At 37.4% G+C, this 26,680-nt stretch overlaps 1 protein-coding gene across 1 annotated transcript in view; it reads right to left on the bottom strand.

The window, feature by feature from the left end:
* LOC141454939 (uncharacterized) overlaps nt 1-25,595 on the bottom strand; it is a 31,157-nt gene extending 5,562 nt beyond the window's left edge. Inside the window, exons 1-2 of the mRNA XM_074129649.1 lie at nt 25,531-25,595; nt 1,944-2,089 (exon numbers count right to left, since the gene is read on the bottom strand). Of these exons, the coding sequence (XP_073985750.1) occupies nt 1,944-2,088 (145 nt within the window). The 5' untranslated portion in view covers nt 2,089; nt 25,531-25,595. The remainder of the gene's footprint in view (nt 1-1,943; nt 2,090-25,530) is intronic.
* Between the last annotated feature and the right edge of the window lie 1,085 nt (nt 25,596-26,680).

The following is a 26,680-nucleotide window of genomic DNA, read 5'->3' as shown; positions in this document are numbered from 1 at the left end:
CTCCTCCACATGGCAAAGCCACATTAAAAACCATACCAAAGATAGTACTAACCAGCAGCGGGTGTCTGAGTGAACATAAAGTACTAAAAAAAGGGAGACGAGAGAGAAAAGTGGGAATTGGGATGATGAGTGCAATAACCCAACAAATACGGGAGTATTTAGAGGTACTTTAGTGGGTCTTGGGGGCGCGGCGGAATACTTATTTGTATTTGGCTGGAGGCAGTGTGGAGGTGGACGGCAACGCTTTCATCTGTGAAGAAGCCACGCGCGGTCCAGATTACTCCCAGTTTCCGCTCATGATTAAACCATCCTTTAAAAAAAGAGGAGAGGACCATATAGAGTCTTCTAAAGCCATATCCAAATGTTTTATCCCTTGAGGTTTTTTCCAGCATCCTGGAAGAATAGCTTGGTTCTTGTAATCACCTAGTTGAAAGTTTCCTTTTTTTTTTATTGTAATACTTGTCAGCTTTTCTTCTCTTTCTCCTCTTTTAAAGACACTTTTTTTTCCAATCTCTTACTGGAGAGAGTAAAACGCATTTAGGTGCTTGTGTTTCCGTTTTTCGTTTGGGAGTTAGAGATTAGAGAATATTAAAAAAAAAAACAATAACCTAAAGAAAGTTTAGTCTACAGATTCCGTATACTATCTAAGGAATAAGGATTAAAATAGCGGGGCAGGACCTACACCCCACGGCACCACAGCCACAAGAGGCTTATTGTGCCTTCCCCCTTCTGGATCTAGTAGATGAAACCTCCCCTTCTAAAAAGGTTGAGGACTTTCCCTACCTTCTTCGCTACAATCTCCTTTGGCCTCAAAGTTCCAAAGATATCGTAGCGCAATCACTCGATTGCCACGCATACTATCTACCAATAAGGTTTTGGTCCAACTTTTGTCTGCCTGAAGTTCAAATATCACTTGGAAGGAATGATGTAAACAAGCTGGACTCTACTGTAAGTACACCTATTTGGTCCATTTCGGTTTCGATTTCTAACACCTTTGACTAAAAAATGCCTAACCAAAGTTTCGAGTTGAAAGAATATCAGTACACCGGATGTGCTACGTTACCGAAAGCTTTTTCCGTTTTCCCTAAATCTCTTAATCCTGGGAATAAATTAATTTAATATAATAAACTAAAAGCGAGTTAAATATTCTTTTCATAGAACAACATTAACTTCAGCTACAGCTACAACATGCAGTAAATATGTGTTGTATTGAAGTAAATAATGTTCTTAAATCTAATTCTAAGTTTCAAATTCGACTTCAAGTTGGAACCCACATACTAGACTTAAAAGACAAGCAATGACGAAACGTGCGAAACTGCTTTACAGACTACTTGGGACGACGCTCCAAATTACCCATAGAACTCAAACGAATACTATACAATACTATCCTCAAATCTATGTGGACTTACGGACTAGAGCAGGGTTCAGCAAAACCTACAAACATACGGACAGTACAAAAATTTCAATCAAAACTACTGCCGACAGATAGCTGACGCTCCTTTCTACGTGGACTAACCTCACTCTTCACAACTATCTCAACATTCCCTTCATAGATCAACTCGCCAAGACTAAATACCAAAAATTCCATAATGCTCTCTCGACTAGCTCTAATCCTCTTGTACTGTCTCTCGATTCCTCTGACATCCCTAACAATACGCGCCGACTGAATCGCCATTGGCTCCGCGACTTCCTCGCAGTCTGAAGAACTAAACATCATCCTTCTCCTATAGAGAGTGCTACCGCTGGGTAGTTTCTCTCTTCCTGCCTTTCACGCAACCATTTATCCAGATTGTAAATAACTAAATAAATTTTTTTTAAAATAGTTTCAAGTTGCAACTTGCAAATCGTGTGGTTCAATTTCAAAATTTTTTTAAATACTTCTGGTTGCAAATTATTTGAAAAAACAAATATATATATATATGCAATTAATTTAAATTGCTAACTTGATTGCGAAGTTGTTTGAGCCAATGTATTTCTATCCACATTGTCAGACTCCTCCGTATCTTCTTGGTGGGTGTCTTCTGATTTAGCAGCGCATGCGCCCACAGCGATAGCAATCACTAACAGATACAACCATCTGGTGTTCATTCTGGAAAATTAAAAAAAAAAAAAATTATTAAATGTAAAAATTAAATGAAAATGTGTGGTTAGGTTGGTAGTGCTGGATATCTTTGTTTTGTTTTTTTATCCGTCTGTAGCACGCATGCTTATTGTATCCATTTCCGGTTTTGGACTTTCAACCATCATTAGTGCAAGACGAAATCTTTAAACGCGTCTTAAATTAAAAAAAAAATATTTAATTAAGAACCAATAGAAACAGAAGGATGTTAATATCCAACAATAACGTATTTCACACCTAGCTAGGCTTACACAGAGGGAAGCCATAAACCGGAAGTAATTAAATTTGCGGGATTCAACCGGAAACGAAATAACAAAGTTTTCTCATTACTGGTTTATCAACCGGTCTCCCAGATTGGTGTGTTTAGTTGGGAATTGTGCACGTATAGTTTATTAAATGGGTTTAGAGACAAGTAGAGAGTGTAGATGAAAACGTGGTATGCATGCTGGCGACATATACTGCTTTAGATGGCCATGGCCCACATGGAACCCATACCATCATCATCATCATCACAGGATAGACCCATGGTGGACAGGATAGGTTAGTGTCCCACAGGTTCACAAAACCCACACACATATATCCCCCCCAATACACATGTAGTTCTACTCTACCCGGGTGGGGGCCCCAGCGATCATCAACTACAGATTTGCAAGGGAAATAGATTTTCTCTTGTCTGCTGTTGTAAATGTGTGAGTGCTGCCACAAAATCTGTCCAAAGCTATAAAGCAGTAGCAGAGACAAAACGCCATTATTCTTGTTAATTGATTTCGTATGAGATTTTTTAACGAAGTTAGTGAAGCTGCGTGGTCACAGAAAAAAAAAAAGAAAAGAAAAATAGACTCTATATTTTTTGGACATCCGGGTGGGTCTAACAATATTTCCTCAATAAAATTAGAAGAAAAAAAAAAAAATAGAATGCGCCCTAAAAGTTTCTAACAAACAGACGCACAGCCCTTAACTTCCGGTTTGTTCACCTTCAAATGAAATCCCTTTGTTTGGCCGTTACAGAATAAGTATTAAAAGCCCTACACTTAAAGGAGGGCCCCTTTGTACGACAAAAAGTTTCAAGAAAATCGTTCAAACTTATTTCGAAAAAAATAAAAATGCTCTCCCACGCGGAGGTCCCGGGTTCGAATCCAGCTGCTGACCCTTAGATTTTCTCTTCCTAGGAGCTTCTTAACGAGAGAACACTGTCCGGAGGCCGGCAGTGCACTGAAAAAAGCTCCGGGCGCCTTAAATCATAAAAATAAAAAATAAAAATGCTAAAAACATCAAACGTCTTTAAAGTATAAACTGGCACTTCCGCCAGCTCAACCTATCGGCAATTTTAAAATTTACCATTCTATTAAAATACCACAATAAAAGGGGTACTTACTTCCGCCTAACCTCTCCCTAAAGAGGTACTTTAATTCAAAATTGGGGCAAAAAAAGTTTTAAACTTTTTGGGCAGGGGGGGTGGGCGGAACAAAAATCAAATTGATTTTTTTTTTTTTTACGAGCTAGAAGTGGAAGGAAAATAGGATGAATGAATTTTCATTTGTAAAAATTCGGAAAATCCCTAAAGAAGAAAATTTATTTACAAGAAACATGCTAAATGTTTAGAGGTTGAAGAGCTCCTATTGTATTCTGTGTTCCTGATCCTTTACTTTAGATTTTTGCCCTAAAAGTGTTGTTTTTTGGATTTATCATCCATCCTTCTCTTCCTTCCTTCTTCTTCTTCTCCTCCTTCTCCTCATTTCTTTTCAACCCCCCCCCCAATCATTACAAAAAGTTCATTAAATTTTTAATTTTCTTATATTCTGATTTTTTATTTTATTTTATTTATTATTTATTATTTTTTTATTATTTTAACCTCCAAACATTATTTTTGGATTTTGCCCAATTTTTTACATCGTGTTTTCTCATCGTGAATATTCGTTTAAAATCCCTTGAGGCAAAAAGTGTTTTTTTTTGGGGGGGGGGGGGTAAATGGTCTTTGGTATGTATGTTTGTAAACAACTATATATACTATATATTAAAAACCTTAAAAATACCACCCCAGGAAGTTAAAAAATTTATATTTTGATTTTTTAGTTTTCCCCCGCTAGAGGGACTTTGATAGAAAAATCTCTCAACCGGAAGTCCGCCCCCCTTTAAATTGCATGTTATTTTCCTCCACTATTTTCATTATTTTTTCGAAAATTGGTACCAATGAATATATAGTTTTCGTGACCGCAAATTGTTAAACTTAGGATGGAAAATTTGCGAGGAATCGGTCAAAATTATTGGTACCAATAATTTTTAGTAATCATTGGTCAAGGCACTTGTTTTGGTGTATGCATAGACTTTTCGATAAATTTAAATGACACTTTCAGGAATGGCTGGAGTCATTTTTTTCCTTTATTGTGACGTTTCAATATATTATATTCACCTCCTCGCTTTTCAGTCAGGGTTTAAAGTCCAACCTCCAGTCAAATCTCATCGTTGGCGGGTGCCATTTTAGCGCGATATACAGGGTGACCAGAGTTATATGCTCCACCCACTTTTTTTTTTAACGGCGGGAAATTTCGAAAAAATAAAAAACACGTATTCAATCATTTTTAGTCTAGTTTATTTTCAGTGATTGACCCATCTTGTATCTCGAGATACAGCATCCAACTTTTGTTTTTCAAATGGAACGTTATATTTTTTTTTTGCATATTTTTATAGTATTTGAGCTCCTAAAAAAAACAAAACAAAAAAGTTTTGAAATCGGTTAGGTTTTTCAAAAGTTATGGTAATTTAAAATATGGAAATCAAATTTCAGTTTACTGTCAAAATTACGTTATTTTTCTTAAAGAATCTGTTGAAACTGGGCACAATCAACGGATAGGCAAGCCAAAACTCTGGACTCCCACGCTTTGCTTGTAGCAGCACTTATGGTGGCGAAGTCAAGATCTAGGCAGGCTAGAGTTATTCCACGTTTCAGATCTTCGACTGAAGCCACGTGATTAAGGTTACTGTACATTTTTTTTTTTTTTAGACATCCCACAAAAAATAGTCCATTGGGGTTAAGTCCAGAGATGGAGGTGGCCATTGGATGGGACAATGAGTCCCTAAGCACTTTTCATGGAAATTTCTGTCCAGGTAACCTCGAACCTCTCTCGCATTATGTGCCGGGCAACGATTTTGTTCAAAATACATATTTAGCCGACGTTGTAGATGAACATCTTCAAGCAGAACTGGCAGTGTGTCTTTTAAAAAAAAGTTAGATACCTTGCACCAGTTAAGTTCTCTCTGTAGAAGTATGGGCCGATTAGTTGATTTCCTATAACTCTACACCAAACGTTTGTAGAAAAAACAACCTGAACGTCGAATACTTCTAGCCTGCCTAGATCTTGACTTCGCCACCATAAGTGCTGCTACAAGCAAAGCGTGGGAGTCCAGAGTTTTGGCTTGCCTATCCGTTGATTGTGCCCAGTTTCAACAGATTCTTTAAGAAAAATAACTTAATTTTGACAATAAACTGATTTTTTTTTTCCATATTTTAAATTACCATAACTTTTGAAAAACCTAACCGATTTCAAATTTTTTGTTTTTTTCAGGAGCTCAAAAACTATTAAAATATGCAACAAGAAATATAACGTTCCATTTGAAAAACAAAAGTTGGATGCTGTATCTCGAGATACAGGGGTTTAAAAAAAATGGGTCAATCACTGAAAATAAACTAGACTAAAAATGATTAAATACGTGTTTTTTATTTTTTCGAAATTTCCCGCCGTTAAAAAAAAAAAGTGGGTGGAGCATATAACTCTGGTCACCCTGTATACAGGGTGAACCAGTAAGTATTGTCCATAGGCCTACTGTGTGTACGATAGAACATCTGAAGCGAACTTCAAAGACGTATTGGCTAACTTCATACTTTCGAGTGACGTCACTCTAACTTTTTTTTTCTAAAATCATTACTTTTTTTCCAATAAAAATGTTATTTCTCAGAAAGTTTTAGTCCGAATTCGTTTCTGTTGACACGGTTAGAAATACAGATAAATTTTCTAAAAATCGACACCATTTTGAAGCATATGGTATTCTCCAAACAGCCTCAATCTTCCTCCGAATGCTGGAAAAATAAAAGTAATCGAAAATGTTTAAGAAAAAATTCATTAGGCCCTTACGTGATCATTATCAGACCTAGGTGCTGGGCACTTTTTTAAAAGTCTCCTTGTTTAATGGGCTTTCGAACGGTATATCATTTTCCAGGATTCCTTTTATCTTCGTATGAGAAATTACGTTTGTTTTGCAAGAAAACGTGTTCACGAGCACTCAACAGTGTTAGATTATCAAGTTGTTTAATTCATTGAAAACTCTTTTAGATGGGCCAGTAGTCAATTTTAAAGTAGGCTGTCTTAAAATAAGGTGGTCAAAGGTGACAAATTGCCTTTTAAACATTTAGTTCTGATCTCACTGAAATGTTTGAGAAAAACTTGAAAAATATTTCAATACTTAGGTATGGTGGACGGAGGCGACTAGCAAACATACTTTAATGTAAATTTATTTTTATTAACCATTGAAAAAAAAATCCAAGGTGTCTAGACCGGGAATCGAACCCAGTACCACAATACATATTAGCTTCGCAGGTCTCACCTCTTAACCGCTCGGCTACCATGGCGCCTCATTTACGAATACGTATTAAGGTTGCATTTCCAGTTGAGCTATTATGGCCAAAACCTTGTGATGGTCGGACAAACAGTAACAAAATACATTAACTTGATAGTGAGCTTCAGGAACTTTAAGGGTTTTTGAGCTATCCTGGTTAGATCATATACACATGCACATGATTACAGTTTGCAGTACTACGTTAAAAAACATGCACCCCTCTTGTGAGTTCTGCATGATTGGACATGAATAAAAAAATAAAGTTCAGAACTGTGCACTCTTCTTAACAACCATTTTGGACAATTATTAGGATAAAGAGAGGAGGGCTGCCCCCTCCACCACCCCCTCCCACCAAAAGAGCACCCAATTCTAGTAATAACGATTGGGGACGTAAATCACTTTGAAAATTTATTGGTATTTAAAAGTTTTCCTTATTGGCATTGGACCAAATTATCGGTAAAAAGATCCAGGATTTACTTAATGTGAGCGAATGGTAAATTGGGGGCGCCGTGTTGCTGGAATAAGAGGGCAGATTTTGATAGCGGAAGGAAGTGAGAGAATGGATAAATAAATGAAGCAGAGAGAATGGAAGAGAGATTGGGAGAGAGATGCTCTTTCAACAGTTTACCGGCTTTCGGTAAAGAGTTGGGGGAGTATTCAACTTGGGCGACGGAAGGGGTTCAGAAAGAGGCAAAGAGGAAGTTGAAAATGTTTTGTGAATAGGAAGTGGATTCGAGTTTGGAAGGAGATAATTGAATGAGCATTTGTGTGTTTTGTCTGCAGAGTCTGTGAATTACTTTCAAAGCGCAGCCGAAAGCATTGGAAATAGATTTACGGTCGTTGAAGAGGTTAGGACATAAAGTAGGTACCCCCAATATAGTGGGTGCCTGTGGTCTCCCAAAAAACTCCCTCTGCCCCTGTTTCCTCTGCGCAGGACTGAGAAGGTTATATCAATTGGTTTTTGTCCCTAGCCAATCAATTAGCGGTCTGCCACGCTCATACCCACTAAAAAGCCACCAACTATAATATTCCGGTCCAATAAAGGTCTGTGAGACCAATAGACTATAGAAAATACCTGTACAAGTATCCATTTATCTAGGGTCTAGGGGCCCCTTAGGGCGTAGGAAGATTGTTCTGAACGGTTTTCAAAGCCTTAATCTATTATTTCGCCTAAATAAATGGAAAATTAATCATGACTTGCAACCACAAGCAGCATCAAACTCGTAATTCGTTTATTTCAATTCCAGAGATGAATCTATGTCCAACGGAGTTCATAAAGTGATACGATATATGCTCAACTTGAAGCCTTTAAATTAGTTAATCTAATTAGAATGTTCTATGCCGCTGCAATTCGGAGGCTAGGAATATAGAACGAGGGCGATTAGACCAGTGCCGAAATCGAAATTGCTTTTTTTTGGAGTCGCTCAACTTTTAGCCACTTTCGTGCCTTAGAAATAAACTGAACTTCTTGCCTTGTAATATAAAGTTCATCCACATGATCAGTAAAAATCATGAGGAACAGAAGTTTGTAGAAAGTAACTTAGTATAGATGAATTATTTTTGGTTGTTATCTTTTAAATCAGGGGTTTCCCCAACCTGGGGAATGCGCGAGACGATATTCCAGGGGGTTGCAAGAAAAGTCCAGGTAAATAATAGGATATTATTATTATTCAAATAATATTTTTCATATTTTTATTTCTGATGAATAAGATATCCATTGAACTAGTTAGAAATCGTTTTATGAGTATATTTCACATCTTGGGATGTGAGCAGATCACATACTACTTGTTAAGTAGAATAACCTGCGATATAGTTTCTGTTTACTTTTCCCAAAATCAGATGTCTTTGGTTCGTTATCTGTAATCCACATTTTTGGACTTGGAATTTATTCTTGAGTTGAATGTTAATTTTAATCTACCGACTGCCACATAATTGTGATTCTAAAATATTAAAGAAATTGCAGCTTCACACTGTTGAACCTTTTTTGTGACTACTGTTCATTATTTTTTGGTGACTGATTCATAGTTTACAATAGGATGAAAAGATAACTGCCAGTTTCAGTCATTGATATTCATTTATTGTGCCAAGCTTTCGACCTAGGGACTAGGTCCACCTTCAGGGCTAGTTTACAAAGTAATATTTTACAACATTACAGGGTTCGTGTGTCTTCTGTCTTGTCTGTTCATGGACTGAGTGTCCCTTGGTCGAAAGCTTGGCATAATAAAAAAATATATCATGACTGAAACTGACATTTATTTTTTCATCCTACTGTTTTGTGACATTATTATAATTTTTTTGTAAGTATACTTTCTTTGTTATATACTCCATATGCTTGATTTTCTTTTTGTTATATTTTATCCTTGAGCAAAATATAAATTTCAGGGAGTGTGAGGTTCGATGGAAATTTCTTTAGAGGTGCGGGGCGTAAAAATAAACGTTGCGAACCACTAGTTTAGAAAAATCAATCAAAAAAATTGATTTTTAAATCTATCTACTTGGCTGGCATCCTCCAAAAATCAATCATAGTCTAAATCGTGATACTTAATCAATATTAATACTCTATAACAGAGGTCGCAAAAAGTGGTATATACAGACACCCAGGGGTCTATTTAAGAAAAGTAGGGGGTCAATCTGAGCCAGGGTGGGTCGAAGGAAAAAGCCATTTCGAACCCAATTTAGCGGACCTTGCAAAGGAACACCAGGCACACCCATTTCATTAATTAAGAAGCAGTACTGTAGTTACTTTACTTATTATTTAGACTACTTGACAAACGTTCAAAACTTAACCTACATAACAAAAGACTCTTATATCTTCTGTTACTGCAACCTATTTGGTCATACGGCATCGAAGTTTGGGGCTCGACTAAGCGTTCCAACTCACTACGCCTCCAGGCATTACAGTCAAAAATACTACGAAAACTTCTTAACGCTCCGTTCTATATTTCTAACCTCACCATCCATAATGATCCTTCAAAATCCCTTTCATTACAGATCTTCCTAACACTCGTTTCTTCAAATTTCATTCCTCTACAGCAGCTCATCTTAACCCTCTCATAGAACACCTATCTTCCTCCACATTACTAGGTAATCCTCTAAGGAGATTAAAGAGAAGATGGCCTCGTGATCTTCACTTATCGTGAGAGCAAAGCACGTTACTGGATTGACACCACTGGTTGCCTTCTCCACTCATGATTTTCTTCTATTTCTTTTCTCTTTCACCATATTTGCTTGTTGCAACAACTGTTGCAGTAGTAGATTACAATAAAAGGTTAATATATATATATATATTTCATAAAACTATTGCTACACAATGTAAAATTACTTTAACAAAATGTTTAAAATCATAAAATAAATGTACAAACACAGTACCTAATAGATAGTTTTATTTTTGATTAATTGAAAATTACTTTTAAGGGGGGTCGATGGAGATTTCGAAAAATTATATAGGGGGGGTCCATGATCAAAAAAATTTGGCCGACCCCTGCTCTATAATAATACTTTTATCGAATGAGAGTCCCAATTGTACAATACAATATTTTCTTTTGATTTATCCAATTGAAGAAGCTTAGAGAACCAAGATCTTGGTAGTCTATCACTTGGCACTTTTCTTGGACTATTTTCCAAAATAACTCCTATGATTTTCCTGAACTATTGTTGTACTAAATACGCTTAGATTAATAACTTTTCATTTTTCTAATTCTTATAGGAGAAAAATTAGTATTTGATCATTGTAGGGCGGAAAGAAATTCAATATTCAAATTTTTGGTTTTAGAAGAATATTTTGAGTTTGAATCTAGAGAATCAAAAATTTGAGAAAATCGGGTCTGTATTCAAAACCAGATTTTTCCACCAAGAAACATTTTGTTCGGAAAACTCTATTCATTGGTGAGCTTGAGTTTTGCGATTAAAATATTGATTAAATTCCATTTACTAGATCAAGAAAAGCTGGATTTTTTTACTTCACTCAGTGTGCGGCACAAAGGCGGCAGTTTCGGGCCGCCTCCAGTTCATCACCGCCACCTCCAAGGTCCTTGGTTATCCTGTCCCTACTCTTTTACTAGAAAAGTAGAGGACCGTTTTCCATTTTCACCACGATTAAATGTACTCATCCAGCAGTACCTGTGTCGGTTAGCGATCCCACGGTTTCCTGTTTCCTCTCTCTTCCTCCCTCTTCCAGCGCTGTATTCAAGAGGTAGGGAAAACTAAGAGAACCTCGACAGGTAGAAGTTGTACGAGGTTGGTTCCTTTCTGACTTCTCTGTCTCTCTCTCTCCGCCAGACCCCCATCATTGGAGTTCTTCTTTCTACCGCCTCCGAGCTTAGCACATCTATCTGTTGGATTCCTTTCAAACATCTCTTTGTGCTCTCGCACGCGCGCTCAACCCCTACCTCCTACAACCTTCTGTACCTCTACAAGCCCACAAATTCGCACAATACTATCTATGGTGGGAGGTGCGGGTCGGGGGTGGTTTCTCACTTTAATTACTTAAGAACGTTCCCTTAATTGCTAAAGGCTTTATTGCACATTAGGAAATAACCCCCACCCTTCCCCGCTGCACCCATATGATATATATACTTAACAAGAGCCATGTAATTAAATGTAATTACACATATTATTAGTACTTTGTTATTAAATGAAGAAATATTGTTCTAGCCTAAAGTTGTTAGTCACAAGAATTGTTCCACTTCTTTCTTTCTTTTTGTTCTTAATTTAATTTCACTTCCGTTTCAAGAGGATATCCTGCAATTTTGTTGCTTTATTTCGTATTACTTTGGTTTTCAACCGGAAATAGACGTTAGCACGTTTCTAAAAACTATTTGAATTTCAAAAATGGCTGATGTTTCCTGGTTTTTTGTTTTTTCAAAAAAAGGCCACCAGAGTGCCTTGAAATAACGTTTAGGCCTAAGTCCATCCACTAGGACGAGCTGCTGCACTGAATGGATTTTTCACTGTACAAATACCACCTCGATTAACCGGGCTGATCTCCGGCTATACCCGACCCCGGAAAACTCGGAATCCTGGTTAAACCGATTACACAGTATTACATAGTACATTTGTACGTTTAGCACCAAGTTTTCTTAACGGAAAACCATTGCGTAAGTGAAATAAAAATTCGACCGAAAGGGGGCAAACGAAAGATGTTATTTTTGTAGGACGGAGCTGATTATCACTGAAGACTAGCTTGCGATTGAGGCTGCTCTCTGGGAAGATTAAAATAATGCCGGTAATTATCCACTAAAAATATTTCATATAACCGTGAAGTTGAAAATCTACCATTTACGACACGTAAATCCCATGGTCTTTTGTAAGATCTTTTGTGGTAAATCCCAAGAAATTCAGTACTAATTGCACCATATTTTGGGTTTTTATTGTACATACATACATAATTACCCTTCAAGAAAATCAGGTATAAGAGAGTTCCTGCCACGCCTACAATTATGTTACATCGGAAGACAAAAAATTTTCCTGTCACCACCGAAAATTAACTTTTGTTTCGGCGCCGATCCAGGTGTTCTTATGACGAGATCAACATGATCCCGGTTAATCACGAATCCCGGTTAATCGAGGTTGTACTGTAGTTGTTTTTGAAGAAAAAAAAAAATCCAGAAATATTTATTCATTATCATTTCCGGTTGATCGATATGCTTTAAATTTAGAAATTTATTTACACATTTGAATCTTATTCTCATTAGAGTTTACAATTTCTAGGCAATAAGCCTGGAGTAATAAATAGGAAATTTATGTGAAAAGCTACCCCCATCTCTCGCTCCCAGAAGTTTCTCCAGAATCGAAATTTCCAGGGAAAAATGGTTTCAGATTAAAATTGTAGATCTATAGAAGGGTGAACCTGTAAGTATTGTTCATAGGCCTACTGTGTGTAGTACATCTAGAGTTCAATGACGTATTGGCCAACTTCATATTTTACACTGTTCTTGAGTGACGTCACTTTAAATTTTTTGCCTAAAATCATTACTTTTTTTCAATAAAAATGTTATTACTCAGAAAGTTTTAGTCCGAATTCGATTCTGATGATACGGTTAGAAAGACAGATAAATTTCCTAAAAATTGACACCATTTTGAAGCATAAGTTATTCTCCAAACAGCCTCAATCTTCCTCCGAATGCTGGAAAAATAAAAGTAATCGAAATTTTTAAGAAAACTCATTAGGCTCTTACGTGATCATTATCAGACCTAGGTGCTGGGCACATTTTATAAAAGTTTCCTTGTTTAATGGGCTTTCAAACGGTATATCGTTTTCCAGGATTCCTTTTATCTTCGTATGTGAAATTACGTTTGTTTTACAAGAAAACGTGTTCTCGAGCCCACATCAGTGTTAGATTATCAAGTTGTTTAATTCATTGAAAACTCTTGAAAAGTCAATTTTTAAATTATTCTGTCTTAAAATAAGGAGGTCAAAGGTTACAAATTGCACTTAAAGAAAAAAAAAACAAAATCGAATTCGGACTAAAACTTTCCGAGTAATAACATTTTTATTGGAAAAAAGTAATGATTTTGGAAAAAAAAATTTAAAGTGACGTCACCTAAGAACAGTGGAAAATATGAAGTTGGCCAATACGTCATTGAACTCCACTTTAGATGTACTACACACAGTAGGCCTATGGACAATACTTACTGGTTCACCCTGTATATAGCAGCAATTGGTACAAAGAAAATCTTTACAATGCTTTTCGTGAAAATTACAACAAAAACTGACTAAGCACATAGTAAAGAGTTACTTCCGTTAGATCGATTTTGACTAAAACCTTATTGAGGCACCCTTTATTAGCACTTAAAGCGAAATCTGTACTTTGTTGAGAATTTTTTTGGTTATTATCCAGGAAAATTACATTTGCAATTTTCTTTAAAAACTAGATAACTGTTTGATTCTTTTCTTAATGGGAGATACGTATCTCACCAAAGCTAGCACACCAAAAATCTTTATAAAATCGTTACAGTCCCCAATTGTTTGGGGTTCCTCCCAATTTTTTTGGGGGGGGAAATAAAATTGCAAACAAAGAAAAAATTTAAATTTACATTCCCATCATTCTTGTGAGTGTGAGTAGTTGCACCCAAAAAAAAATTTTCCCCCGCCGCCGTCGCCACGCTTTTCTCTGTTAAAGCTTTCAAATTAATAGTCTGTGGATTGTTGGCAGATTTCCCTATAGAACTGGGGCTACAGAGAGAGAGAGAGATCCATTACACAATTAAAGAAGATGAATTGCCATTTTCTTTTTTGGATCATTCGCAACAAAAGAAATATATAGTGGCGGTATATATATATATGTTATCTAGGACGATTTGTCTATTTCAAAATTGCCGCAGCGCTAGCAGATCATTAGACAGCTTCTATTTCTTTTGCTTTGTTTTCTAATTCTTACTTTCAATCTATCTTCAGAAGTTCTAAACTCTTTTCTTTTGGCCAGTTTTTGGGACTTACTTGTTATTCTAACTTTAGTCCGGGAGCGGAGGCAAAAAAAATGTTTGGTTGATGATTGTGGCTAAACGATTCTTCTCACAACGATGGAAAAAAGTATTGATTCTGAACAATAACATGATTTTTTTTTGCTCACAACAATGCTCTAGTTGTTAACGTAAAGGAACATTTTAACTTAAACATTAAATTCTCTAAAAGGAATTGTCCCCAAATTTTTAAAAAATGAATAATCTATTCAGTAATTGCTACTTTTGGCTGCGGTATTTTCCTTGAAACCAAGAATTTCAGCAGCACATTTCCTTTTAATATTCCGTCTTTGAGGAGGAAATCCTCTAAGGAGGCTAGCTAAGTTAGTGGTGTGCCGATCTAGGATATGAATGGATAGCAAAGTAAAAAGTAAAGTAATTGCCTATTTTTTCAGGCGGGGCTTAACGTTTAACTACCAATTAGGTGTCGTGGGCGGAGGCGACTAGCAAACACACTTTACTGTAAATTTCTTTTATTAACCATTGGGAATATAGACTAGTACCGCAATACATCTATAGCTTTGCGGGTCTAGCCTATAACCGCCTAACATACTTTACTATAAATTCCTCATATTAACCATTGGGAATATAGACTAGTACCGCAATACATCTATAGCTTTGCGGGTCTAGCCTATAACCGACTAACATACTTTACTATAAATTTCTTTTATTAACCATTAAATAAAATCCAAGGCCCAAGACCGGGAATCGAACCCACTAACCAACAATACATCTTAGCTTTGCGGGTCTAGCCTATAAACGCCTAACATACTTTACTATAAATTCCTCATATTAACCATTGGGAATATAGACTAGTACCGCAATACATCTATAGCTTTGCGGGTCTAGCCTATAACCGACTAACATACTTTACTATAAATTTCTTTTATTAACCATTAAATAAAATCCAAGGCCCAAGACCGGGAATCGAACCCACTAAACCAACAATACATCTTAGATTTGCGGGTCTACTCTATTAACCGCCTAACATTCTGTACTATAAATTTCTCATATTAACCATTAAATAAAATCCAATGCCTAAGACCGTGGAATCGAACCCACTAAACCAACAATACATCTCAGCTTTGCGGGTCTAGTCTATAACCGCCTAACGTACTTTACTATAAATTTCTCATATTAACCATTAAATAAAATCCAATGCCTAAGACCGTGGAATCGAACCCACTAAACCAACAATACATCTCAGCTTTGCGGGTCTAGCCTATAACCGCCTAACATACTTTACTATAAATTTCTTTTATTAACCATTAAATAAAATCCAAGGCCTAAAGAATCGAACCTACTAAACCAACAATACATCTCAGCTTTGCGGGTCTCACCTCTAAACCGCTCGGCTACCGTGGCGCCTAATAGCGAAGTATATCGATGAAAGGTTCTTTTAATGACCATCCAATCGCTCAAGAAAAAGTAAGGGTACATTTCTATAAATCTAGCCCACTAAAAATTTAACAAAGACCAAAAAATTATAGATCATTAATGAAAGCTATGAGTATGTTCTACATTTTTCTGAGATGTAGATGGGATAGATAAGGATAAGGATAAGGGATAGATAAAAAATCGATTTAGTAAAACCGGTATTTCCGGTTTTAGGGTTCTGATTGCTAATTTGCAGGATTGCTGATGGGACCCCCACCCCATTTTAGTTTCAGCTTCCGGCGATTTTTTTTCTTTTTTTTTTTTTAATTTTAAGATATTTTTTTCTCAAACTCAGACATAAAATACATCACACAAAGACAATTTTATGTAAAAATCACTTTTTGGGGGGGGGGCACAGGAGACTCAAAATGGGTATTTCCGGTGAAAAGTTGGAACCGTAAGTTTGGCTTGGTCTTAATAACCAGTTTTCTGTTTATCTTTTTAAAGAGAAACTATTAGAACAACTAAAAATTAAGGTGTGCATTTAACAATTTCTCACTAACTAACATAAATTAACGCTTATTATAAACTACATGCATTATGCACAAATGGTTATAAGGATATAAGCGTGCATAATGCATGTAGAACGGTGCGTATGTATAACGGATATGTGATAGTACAAGTGCTGATTGTTGCAATCCCATTGGGTCAAACAGAGGCCAGATCACTCCATTTGACTCATTAGTCAAGTGATGGAGGTTTATATAATCATAGTACATGATTATGCCATATACCAGGTGTATATATGTGTATTATACATAATATTCCATGTTACTATCAACACCTTGGCTAATCACCAATCATCCACATGGAGTACTGTTTTCTCCTTATCCATTCCATCTACTTCACAGTAAATGTAGAACATATTCATAGCTTTGATTAATGGTCTATAATTTTAGTCTTTATTAAATGTTTAGTGGGCTAGATTTATAGAAATGTTCCGTACTTCTCCTAGAGTGATTGGATGGTCATTAAAAGAACCTTTCATCGATATACTTTGCTATCCATTCAAATTCTAGAGTAGCACACCACTAACTTAGCTAGCCTCCTTATCCTTTTCCTCCTAATCCAAACCTGGTCCGACTAACGCTCGTCAAGATACATTGAAGGGTAATTCCCCCCTCCTCGAATTAACTAAACCTTTACTCTCTTGGAGGAAAGATCTTGGGCAATCTGACATGGACACTTCCTGGTAACTATCGCAATTTCCTCACTAGACAATTCTGAAGATGATATCCCAATTTAAGAAGTTCGGAAGATCCTGTTAACCACCCAGGCTCTCCAGGAAAAATTCTGTGGACACCAGAAGTAATAAATTAGGAATAACTATTCTTTTGGGGCCGCCCAGGAAGACCATATAATAATTCTTCAGCACCTGCTATACTAGTTACTCCAGGAAGGCTGACTGCAGAATTAATCCGTCAAGGCCGCGTGGGGCTATAAGGATGATTGTAGGCCTATTAACTGGGCCACTGCAGGCTCAGGGAACACATGCATCGCACGGGGCCTGGCAGATGATAGCCTTTGTAGGTTCTGTCAGGAAGAGAAGGAGAAAACGGCACTGCAATGTGTTGTGTCAGTGAGAGGGGCTCGTGTGGCTAAGGATGTCACTTCTCGGGGGAGGAAAAACCAAGGCCCTGAGAGCTTTACCCAGGGAGCCGTTCTCCAGAATTAGGAGTCTGATTAAAAGGACGGGTCTGGAAGGGGAGCTTTAGAGTTGGAGGAGCCGCAATAGATCCAAAGGGGTCGCCTTGAGGCCGCCCTAGTTTAATCTATCTATCTATCTACAGTTATTTTTTGTCAAATGATCTGCATAAATTCGATTGAAATATCGATTAGAATATGGAGGTGCGGGTGATACAATTAACAAAACATCTGTCAGGCTGAGGCCAAAAGAGAGATCCCGCCTCCACTGTTATATTATAGTCCTGGGGGTTGTAGGGTGCCATTAAAACAGCTTTAAAACAACAAAAGGGGATCGTGTGGCTAAGGATGTTACTTCTCGGGGGAGGAAAAAACCAAGGCCTTGAGAGCTTTACCCAGGGAATCGCTTTCCAGAATTGAGAGTCTGATCAAAAAGACAGGTCTGGAGGGTGAGCTTTAGAGTGAGGGGAGCCACAATAGATCCAAAGGGGTCGCAGTGGCGTAGGCCTTGAGGCCGTCCTGGTTTAATCCATTTATCTACTCCAGAGGGCCCCTTTTTTAGCAACACAGATCCTTCTGACTCTCTCCCGTCTTTCAGCCATTGTGAGCTGAACTGATTTGAGAGTACGCTAAACTCTCAAATCACTAGTTGCATTCAGCTAGTATCTCTGTACTTAATGAATGATTGTTCATTATTGTTCGTGTTGTGAAGGTTGGGACTCTTAAGATTCTTGAAGAAGTAATTTATGCACTTCTAGCTAAGGAGAATTTAATTTTAATTTAAATTTGAGAAAAGAGCGATATAGAGAGAGAGAAGGATAGAATGATTTAGCGCGGCCACCCTCCCAATAAAGAGTTTCAGCACTGGAGGGGCTATCTTGTTTCAGTTAAGTAACCGGTGTCCCGTTTTACTTAACTCCAGCTAATTCAGGTTAACTTATTTTCTCTTCTCTTTAACCCCACAAAGTAGTTGCATACTTTGTGGATGAAGAAAAGGATTTTTTTTTTCACTTCAGAAGGTGAAAGGAGAAATCTGGAACAGACCTAAAGGATAACACTGTTCCTGGATAGGGGAATGGGTAATAGAAAAGGATAGGGTGGGCATAAAACCAGCTTAAACCTTTACAATGAGAGTATCCGGTTGTAAGGATAATAGCGCAGTGTTTATAAAACTTTTTTATTTGATGGAGGGATAGACGAAGATGACTTCCCTTTTTTTTCCTTGTAGTTAGAGAGCGAGAGAGATGAAAGCAAGAAGTGAACAAAAAAAGGAAGAGTTTGGTAAAGAGCTTAAAGTGCTCCAGACTTTAAACTTGCTGTGATTCTGAGAGAGAGTTCTAAAGTAACGCGAACAGTATAAGTGCCACTAATATTACGCGATTAGGTGGGGGAAAACTTTTATTACCACAAATCTAAAGTCGATATATCGATATATATGACAAACAAGCAGTTCAATTACTTCACCCCCAACAGTGCTGGCAGTGTGGATATGAAATAGGGAGAAACACCCTATAATGCGTGGGAGGCAAGAAGCTGGGTAAAAAAAAAGGGAAACTTAGTGTTGGGAAAAAAAGTTTTCTTCCAAGTTCAAACCTTCTAATTTTCACTCTGCCACTTTTCCTTCAACTTTTCTTCTCTTTTTTTTAAATGTTCGCAAACAGAGAAAACTGTGGTTATGATAATAGATCCATTGGGTCCGCGGTGGCGTAGGCCTTAAGGGCCGCCCTATTAGAATATTAATCTTACTTCATGCAACGAATAACTTGGATAAACACAGATACAAACAAAACATGTGTCCCCCTTTTTGAGGGCCTAGAAATTTGCATTATTTGAAAGAGAAGGTCCCTTTAGACCACACTTCTTGGTACAGGCGACGCCTAAAATTTCCCAGGGAAGATTTGTAGATGTTATTGCGGATACCAGTATGGGTGAGAAGGCTGGAGTAGATTTTTTTATAAAAACTTAATTTTTTTTGGCATTTATTTTTGCTACAATCAGTGCGTTGGCTGTTATAGGTAACAGTGATAATGATAACAGAGTAACAATAAATAACAGAAGTATACGTGTAGAGAAGTTACCCAGTGGTAACACTCCAAAACATTAGGCTATTAGTCGCTCTCTTCACTAGGAGAGGAGGTCACGAGGCCACACTGTCTCTTAAGGCGTCTTGTCCGGGTTATCAGGAAGAGTTCTTGAAGAAAGATTTTGAGGTAGAGGATTTATATGAGATTGCAGGCTGAAGTGGAGTTTTCTGTGTCGTGTTTTCAGGAATGTTAAGGTCCAGTGTGTATAGTCCAGGTTGGGAGACATAAAATGGAGCGTTTACTTATAGTTCGAAGTATTTCAGATTGTAGAGATTGAATCCTTTGGAGACTGGAGCGTTTGGTTGAACCCCATAGCTCTATTCCCTACGTGTTAGGTTTGTATCGATCAGATTGACTAGGTGTAGGTTAGGCTGTGTAGTAAAGTGTCTATTCTACAGTATAGTTTAGGTGCAAAGGACCTTTGTTGTTGCGCACCTTACAAAACCCCAAAACAAAATATTCCCTACGCCCAGATGGGTTCAAAATAGTAGTATAAATTAGTCTTTTCTTGTCCAAAAAGTGTTTTGATCTTTCGTCTAAAAGTCTTTTAAGTAGTCGATAGCGTCTGTTTAGTTCTGTTCTTTTTAGCCTTGGGGGTTCCAAAACTGAAATTTTTTTATGTGTGGGGGCGTGATTTTGGTTAAAAAAAAAGGTAACCTAACAACATGACGTTGTTCACTGTTGGATCTGGGACCTTATTGGTAAAAAAAACGATTTACAATCTGAACGCCCCCCAAAAAAATAAAGATTTTTTTTTTTCTGACTTAGTTATGGCAAAAAAAAAATGTCCAAAATCGAAGACAAATTCCAGCACTGTGAAATAAGCCATTAAGCCCAAGAAAAAGCGGAAAACATTTGGTATCTTGCCAAGAAAAAGAAAAACGGAATTTCCTGTGTTCTATTTCGTACTAGTATCTGTAATTCCTTAGTTCCGGCTTTAGTCTTATTTATTTTCACCCCGTAATATGTTCAAAGGAAATAAAATAAATAATACGTTTGAATAGAAATTAAACATTCGGGAAGCCTTCATACTTTTCCGGAATCTCCTGGTGATTCCTTCAATTCTTTAGTTCTAATCTAAAGGAATCTGAACTATATATTGTGGATTATACGAAGCCCTCACAATATGCCTGCAGCTTTGACTACAACAGTATACAATACAATACCTTTTTTTCCCCTTTTGTTACTCAAAATCCAAAAACTGGCCCAATTAAAATAATATCTCAAACAATTGGGAGTAAAAGGAAGTAGAAACATTATTTATCACTTCAATGGGAAACAATTGAAATTTATAATTTAATTTCGTGCGCTTCACTAGTTGGGTATCTTTTGCCAGTTAGATGGATGAAATGTGCTATAAAGCAGCCAGCAGCTAAGCGAGGATTCTGAGGGGTTGTTGGCGGTGGCGGAGACGGCGGAGAAGGGAGGATACCGTGCCAGAGATGAGTATATTGCCTTTGCAAATAACGGTGGCAGACTTACAAATTGCCACAGAATTCAGAATTAGGTAACAAGATTGAAGAGGTAGTAGCAATGGCGTGGGAGTCTTGCCCGCCTAGCTCCCAGTTATACTAACTAATAACACTGACTTAACTAAATTACTTAGCAAGGCTAGTAGCGCACAGTAACTGGCATACTCTCGTACAATCAGTAACCAGCACCTAGTGAGCTAGTTACCAAGTTCCTAACAGTCTATAACTAAGGTTAGTTTGCTTGGTAACTTCTGTAGTATATTAACTTTTCTGCATATGTGAGCTTCTAGAGGTGGAGCGAGGCGGCAAAAATTTGTTTCTTTTTTGTTTTTACGAAAAAGCAGTTTACGTTATCAAAATTTTCCATATTCAAAGTTACTATTTCACTATCAAAAGAGTTTACACCAAATAAAGGGCTGCGGCAAGGAGACGCCTTAGCATGCCTCCTATTTAACTTGGCTCTGGAGAAAGCAGTGAGGGACTCTGGTATACAGTACCAGTGGCACTTTAATAAATAAGACGGTCCAGATTCTTGCATACGCTAATGACGTTGACATTATGGCAAGATCAATGAATGCCATGAAGGAAGCGTTTCTGTCCCTAGAAGCAGCAGCCAGCTGACTAGGACTGGTAATTAATGAAGCGAAGACCAAGTATATGCGCACGGGATGTGGCTCCACCGCCCTCAAGTGCAGCACTTGAGCATCGCACATTATAAATTTGAGAAGGTCGATGAGTTTACTTATCTTGGGTCCCTGGTAAACAGTGAGAACCAAGTTGGTTCAGATATAAAAAAGAGGATCATGGCCGCTAAGAAATGTTACTTTGGCCTAGTAAGGCATGTAAATAAGTAGATTCATCTCTCGGAACACAAAAGCCCTTCTCTACAAAACCCTCATCCGACCAGTGCCGAGTTATGGTTCCGAAGCGTGGGCGTTGACCAAGGCAGATGAACTGGCCCTTTAGCTTTTTGAACAGAAGGTACTCCGCAGAATCTATGGTCCTAAATTGGAGAAATAGGAAAAATCAGGAATTGTACACTCTCTTCACGGATCCTGATATGGTAAAAGTGATAAAGCTTGGTAGACTGCTGCGATGGGCCAGGACACATAACTAGGATGAGTGAAGATGAGATTCCTAAGAAAGTGCTGGAAGGAAACACGCAAAGCGATCCAGGAGGGTAGGCAGGCCAAAGCTGCGCTGGGAGTATAGTTTGGCAAAGGATGCTGCATGTATGTTAGGATTCCGAAACTGGAGGGCGGCTGCGCATCAAAGAGACGCCTGGCGGGCATGTCTTGAGGAGGCCAAGACTCTGCATGAGTTGTAGCGCCAGTTAAGAAGAAGAAGAAAGTTACTATTTCCGGGGAAACCACACTAATTATGGAAATTCGACGCGTTATTTCCTGTTTCAAGCAATTAGAGCCCCCGATTAAAAAATTAATGAGGAGACTTTTCATTTTAGAAAATTGGATTTGGAGGTTGGGGGATGGGGCAATGTAATGTTATTTAACCGGAAATAAATAACTCCGTTTCTTTTATCAAATGTACAGGCCTATCGGAAGCTGGGTTACTAAGTGACGGATGACGATAAATGGGTGTCATCTCTTGCAGACCTCCTCCCTCAGGATGCTCCACACTGGAATATCCCCAACAGCAGCCACTTTAAACCCACCCTCCAGTCATATTTCAGGTCGTCCATGTGTCATGCACGCAAACAGACTGGACTATACTCACTCTTAAACTCCTCTACTACGTATATACGTACGATTCCCAAATAGGCGCCATATTTTTGTGCATTAGTAATTTAGTAGCGGCTTTCCTCCACCCCTCGCCCAACAGACCTATCGTATTTTAACACCCGCCAATTTCCCTCGCTGTCCACCACCTCCGCCTCTGCCGCCTCCAATCTCCTCCAAGCTAAAAGTGTCTCCTGTTCCCTCATCCCTCATCTCCCTTCTTCACCTTTGCTAGCCATTTTAAGCGCCATCCCGTTTAATGGTTTCCATGGTAATAAATTCTGTGGTTAATGTTAGGTAATGTTCAGCATGATACATTCTCCTTTATGTCGCTGCTGCACTTCTTCCTCCTTGCCGTCCCCCCGATCAACATGAAGGAAAACCCATTTTACTGAATTAAAGGAGTAAAAGTAGTTGCCCCTGGAAAATGGAAAAACTCCCCTTTCTTACATGTAGATATATATTGTATTAAAGGTTTATTGCTTTAACTCTTTTAATCTAGACAGTAAATTTTCAATTTATGATTACGATAATTCATGTTTTTCCAAATCGTTAATCGTGAATACTTATTATTTCAACGAACAATGTTAAGACGATTCTGATCGTTATCAACTTTCCAGAAAAATAACTTTATACTCGGAGATTGCGGAACATTTGGTTTCTCCTAGCCCCTTCCGGTACCATGATCTTCGCGCTGATGTGTCCATTGCACATCTCAAGAAAGAGGACTTTCGTCACTGCTCAATTAAGACCCATTCATCACTTGAAAAACAAAAACAAAAAGTATATACAGGATGATTCATTTAAAACGCACCAATCGCTAATAACTTTTTAGGACAGCGGAATTTCGAAAAAACCCACGAAGTAAACTATATGTTTCTCTTGGTCTAGTTTTAAAATTTTCAACCCCCGATGCTGTAGCTTCATTTTTGGCGGAGTTACGGCTAAAAACCTGATTGAGGTTTCATAAGGACCACTGGTTTTGACAATGATTATGAAAACTACATAAGACACTGTGAAAAATGACGTTAACCCCGTTTCGATATCCCTAATATTAGTTGAGATATTTAAGATCAATTTTTTCTATTCGGGAATGGTTTTCGATATTAATTTTTCACCAAAAATACACGTTTTGGGAGGCCTTTGACTGCAAAAAATTTTATTGGTGACGCAAAGTAAAAAAATAATAATAATAGAATATTTTAAAACATGTAGTGTAATGTATAAAGGTTGTGGGTGAATCAGGATGAATTTGTTTTATCATCAAATAAAAGCAATCATCACATCACTTTAATGCACCCAGTATGCAAGACTTCTTGACCTATGATTACGATAAGAATATCTTAGCAAACTGTTGGTCTAGTGGTCAAGAGCGTGGGTTTTGTAAGTAGGAGATTCCCAGTTCGAATCCCGGGTATGACTATATTAAAAAAAGTATTATGATTTTTTTAAGTAATAAGAATGACTGCATACGCGGGATTCGAACTGGGGATCTCCCACTCACAAAACCACGCTCTTGACCACTAAACCAACACCCTGGCAAGATATTCTTACCCGTAATCATAGGTCAAGAAGTCTTGCATACGGGGTGCATTAAAATGATGTGATGATTGCTTTTATTTGATGATAAAACCAATTTATCCTGATTCACCCACAACCATTACATTACATGTTTTAAAATCTACAATTATTATTATTTTTGTTCTTTACGTCACAAATAACATTTTTTTGCAGCCAGAGGACCTCCCCAAAACGGTGTATTTCTGGTGGAAAATTAATATTGAAAACCGTTCACGAATAGATAAAATTGTAACTTTGATCTTAAATAACTCTACAAATATTAGGGATATCGAAACGGGTTCAACGTCATTTTCCAGTGTGTTATGTAGTTTTTATAATCATTGTCAAAACCAGTGGTCATTATAAAACCCCAATCGGGTTTTTGGCCGTAACTAAAAAAAAAAAACATATAGTTTACTTCGTGGGTTTTTTTCGAAATTCCGCTTTCCTAAAAAGTTATTAGCGAATGGTGCGTTTTAAATGGATCACCCTGTATATCTAGCGTGGACATTCCCTTGGAATTTTCTTAGTACAATTATATAAATCAATTTACTTGAAACTTGGACTTTATACTAAAAAGGATGCTGCGTAGTCGCATCATCAGTGAACTAAAACTCCCCCCTACCCAGAAAATTTGGCCAACATAAAATTGTTACACCTAAATTTAGGTGTGAATTTAAACTGAAAAATGACTTTTCCGTAAGGTTAGATTTTTGGTTGGTCAATTTCAAAAAAAATCTTTCTGCCAGAAACGATATTTTCCTCTCTCTCTCATCGTTCAAGGGACTTGAAGTAATTTTGTTGTCGATAGATCGTATCATTTATTTATTTATTTTACTTCGACTAATTTTAATAATGATTTTGGGGGGAATATTGGAGGTGCCGGTCCATAAATTCATAAACTTTTGTTTCTTAATACCAACGTTTCGGTAAATATATATTACCTTCTTCATACTCCTTTCTATTTTTTATTTTACTCAGTTTTTGTATCTATATTAGCGTAATATAACCTTTATTGTACATACCCTGAAGAAGGTAATATATTTACCGAAACGTTGGTATGAAGAAACAAAATTTGCGCATGAATTTATGGACCGGCACCTTCAATATTCCCTAAAATCATCGATTAAGAACAATCGAAAATCAAAACGTATCATTAATTTTAATAATATTGTTAGGCCCGCGACAAAAATGTAAAAATTGCTGTATTTACCTGTCGTAGTACGCATGCTCATTTGAATTCATCAGTAGTGTGAGACGGGAATATAGTTAAAAATGGAATTTCTCTTCACTCTGATTAATTAATCTCTGATGATGGAAGGAAATGCGAAACTGGTCATAAATCAGCTATAATTTTGGTAAGAATAAATAATAAAAAAATATTTTAAAAAAATGTAAAAACTGACCTGGCTATTTGGGGAAAATTTACTACGAGTACCTTGGTCCTAAAGTGAATAGAATCTGAAATAGACTAAACCTTTTAAGGGTTAATACCATCCCTTTTTATATCAAAAAGGGCCTTCATTGGGTAGAGAGGGATGGGCAACTACCTGGGTAGTTTTACCCCACTCTTCTCATCCATTAGATTTATCTAAACCTATCAAGGCATAGTTTTTTTTTTGCTTTAAAAAAAAGGGCCAAAAAAAGGGCCTTGAAATTCTCCGGACTACTGCAAAAGGGAGGGATAAAATAGTTTACCCTTTAGTTTTGGGTGAATTACTTAGGTTGTAGTTATTGCAGAGGCGTGGTGTGTCAGGAATCTTAGAATCTAGCCTAGTCTGGGCTATTAAAAAGGAGGGTGTGTAACACGGAGGGGTGAAATAGGGTTATGTTGAGAGTGGGCTATGGCAGGGCCGAACCTGGTTTGGGGGGGGGGTTGTCCTGCATTCCTGGCGGCTAGACATACCGCAGATAAACATTCACTGTGTGGAGGGCGCAGTCTGACACACATCTACCTGGGCTGGCGGACCTTGCCCACACATTCACCCACACAAAGATACATGAAAGCCCTGTCTAGTACAGGGACCTTTATCTATCTCCATTCTGCAATGAAACAGTTTATTTTAAAGCAATTTCTATTTTGTGCATTTGCTACAATTTACAAAACAGAAATCTACAATAAAATGCATTCAATTTTCATCTGCAATTATTGGAATTTAAAAAAAAAATTAGCTGGGTGGGGTATCAGTAAGAAATCTCGTAGTTGACTTTTTTGTTACAATAATTTTATCCATCCAGGCTCTGTAGCAATCCCACGCTACAGGGAGCTGGTAGATTTGGATAACTACCCTCTAAAACAGAGGTCGCCAAAGTGGTCTATATAGACCCGACTTTTCCTTTGCCAAAATTGTCAACTTGTTTTGGAACTTATAGGTACATTTTAACACAATAAATATTATTAAAATCAAAATATCTCAAAAAGTGGAAAAATCCATTGAGTAAGGCGGTACTTCGGATTTACGGTAATTTTAGGATTTTCTACGAAAGTGAAAATTTAATTAAAACATTTGACCATCCTTTTAACCTATGACATAAAAATACAAAAGAGGTGTAGTA

The sequence above is a fragment of the Rhodnius prolixus genome, unplaced genomic scaffold (genome assembly GCF_049639745.1).
Source record: "Rhodnius prolixus isolate KJV_2025 unplaced genomic scaffold, Rpr scaffold_15, whole genome shotgun sequence".
NCBI lineage: Eukaryota > Metazoa > Arthropoda > Insecta > Hemiptera > Reduviidae > Rhodnius > Rhodnius prolixus.
This window is presented reverse-complemented; position numbering and strand designations above follow the sequence as displayed.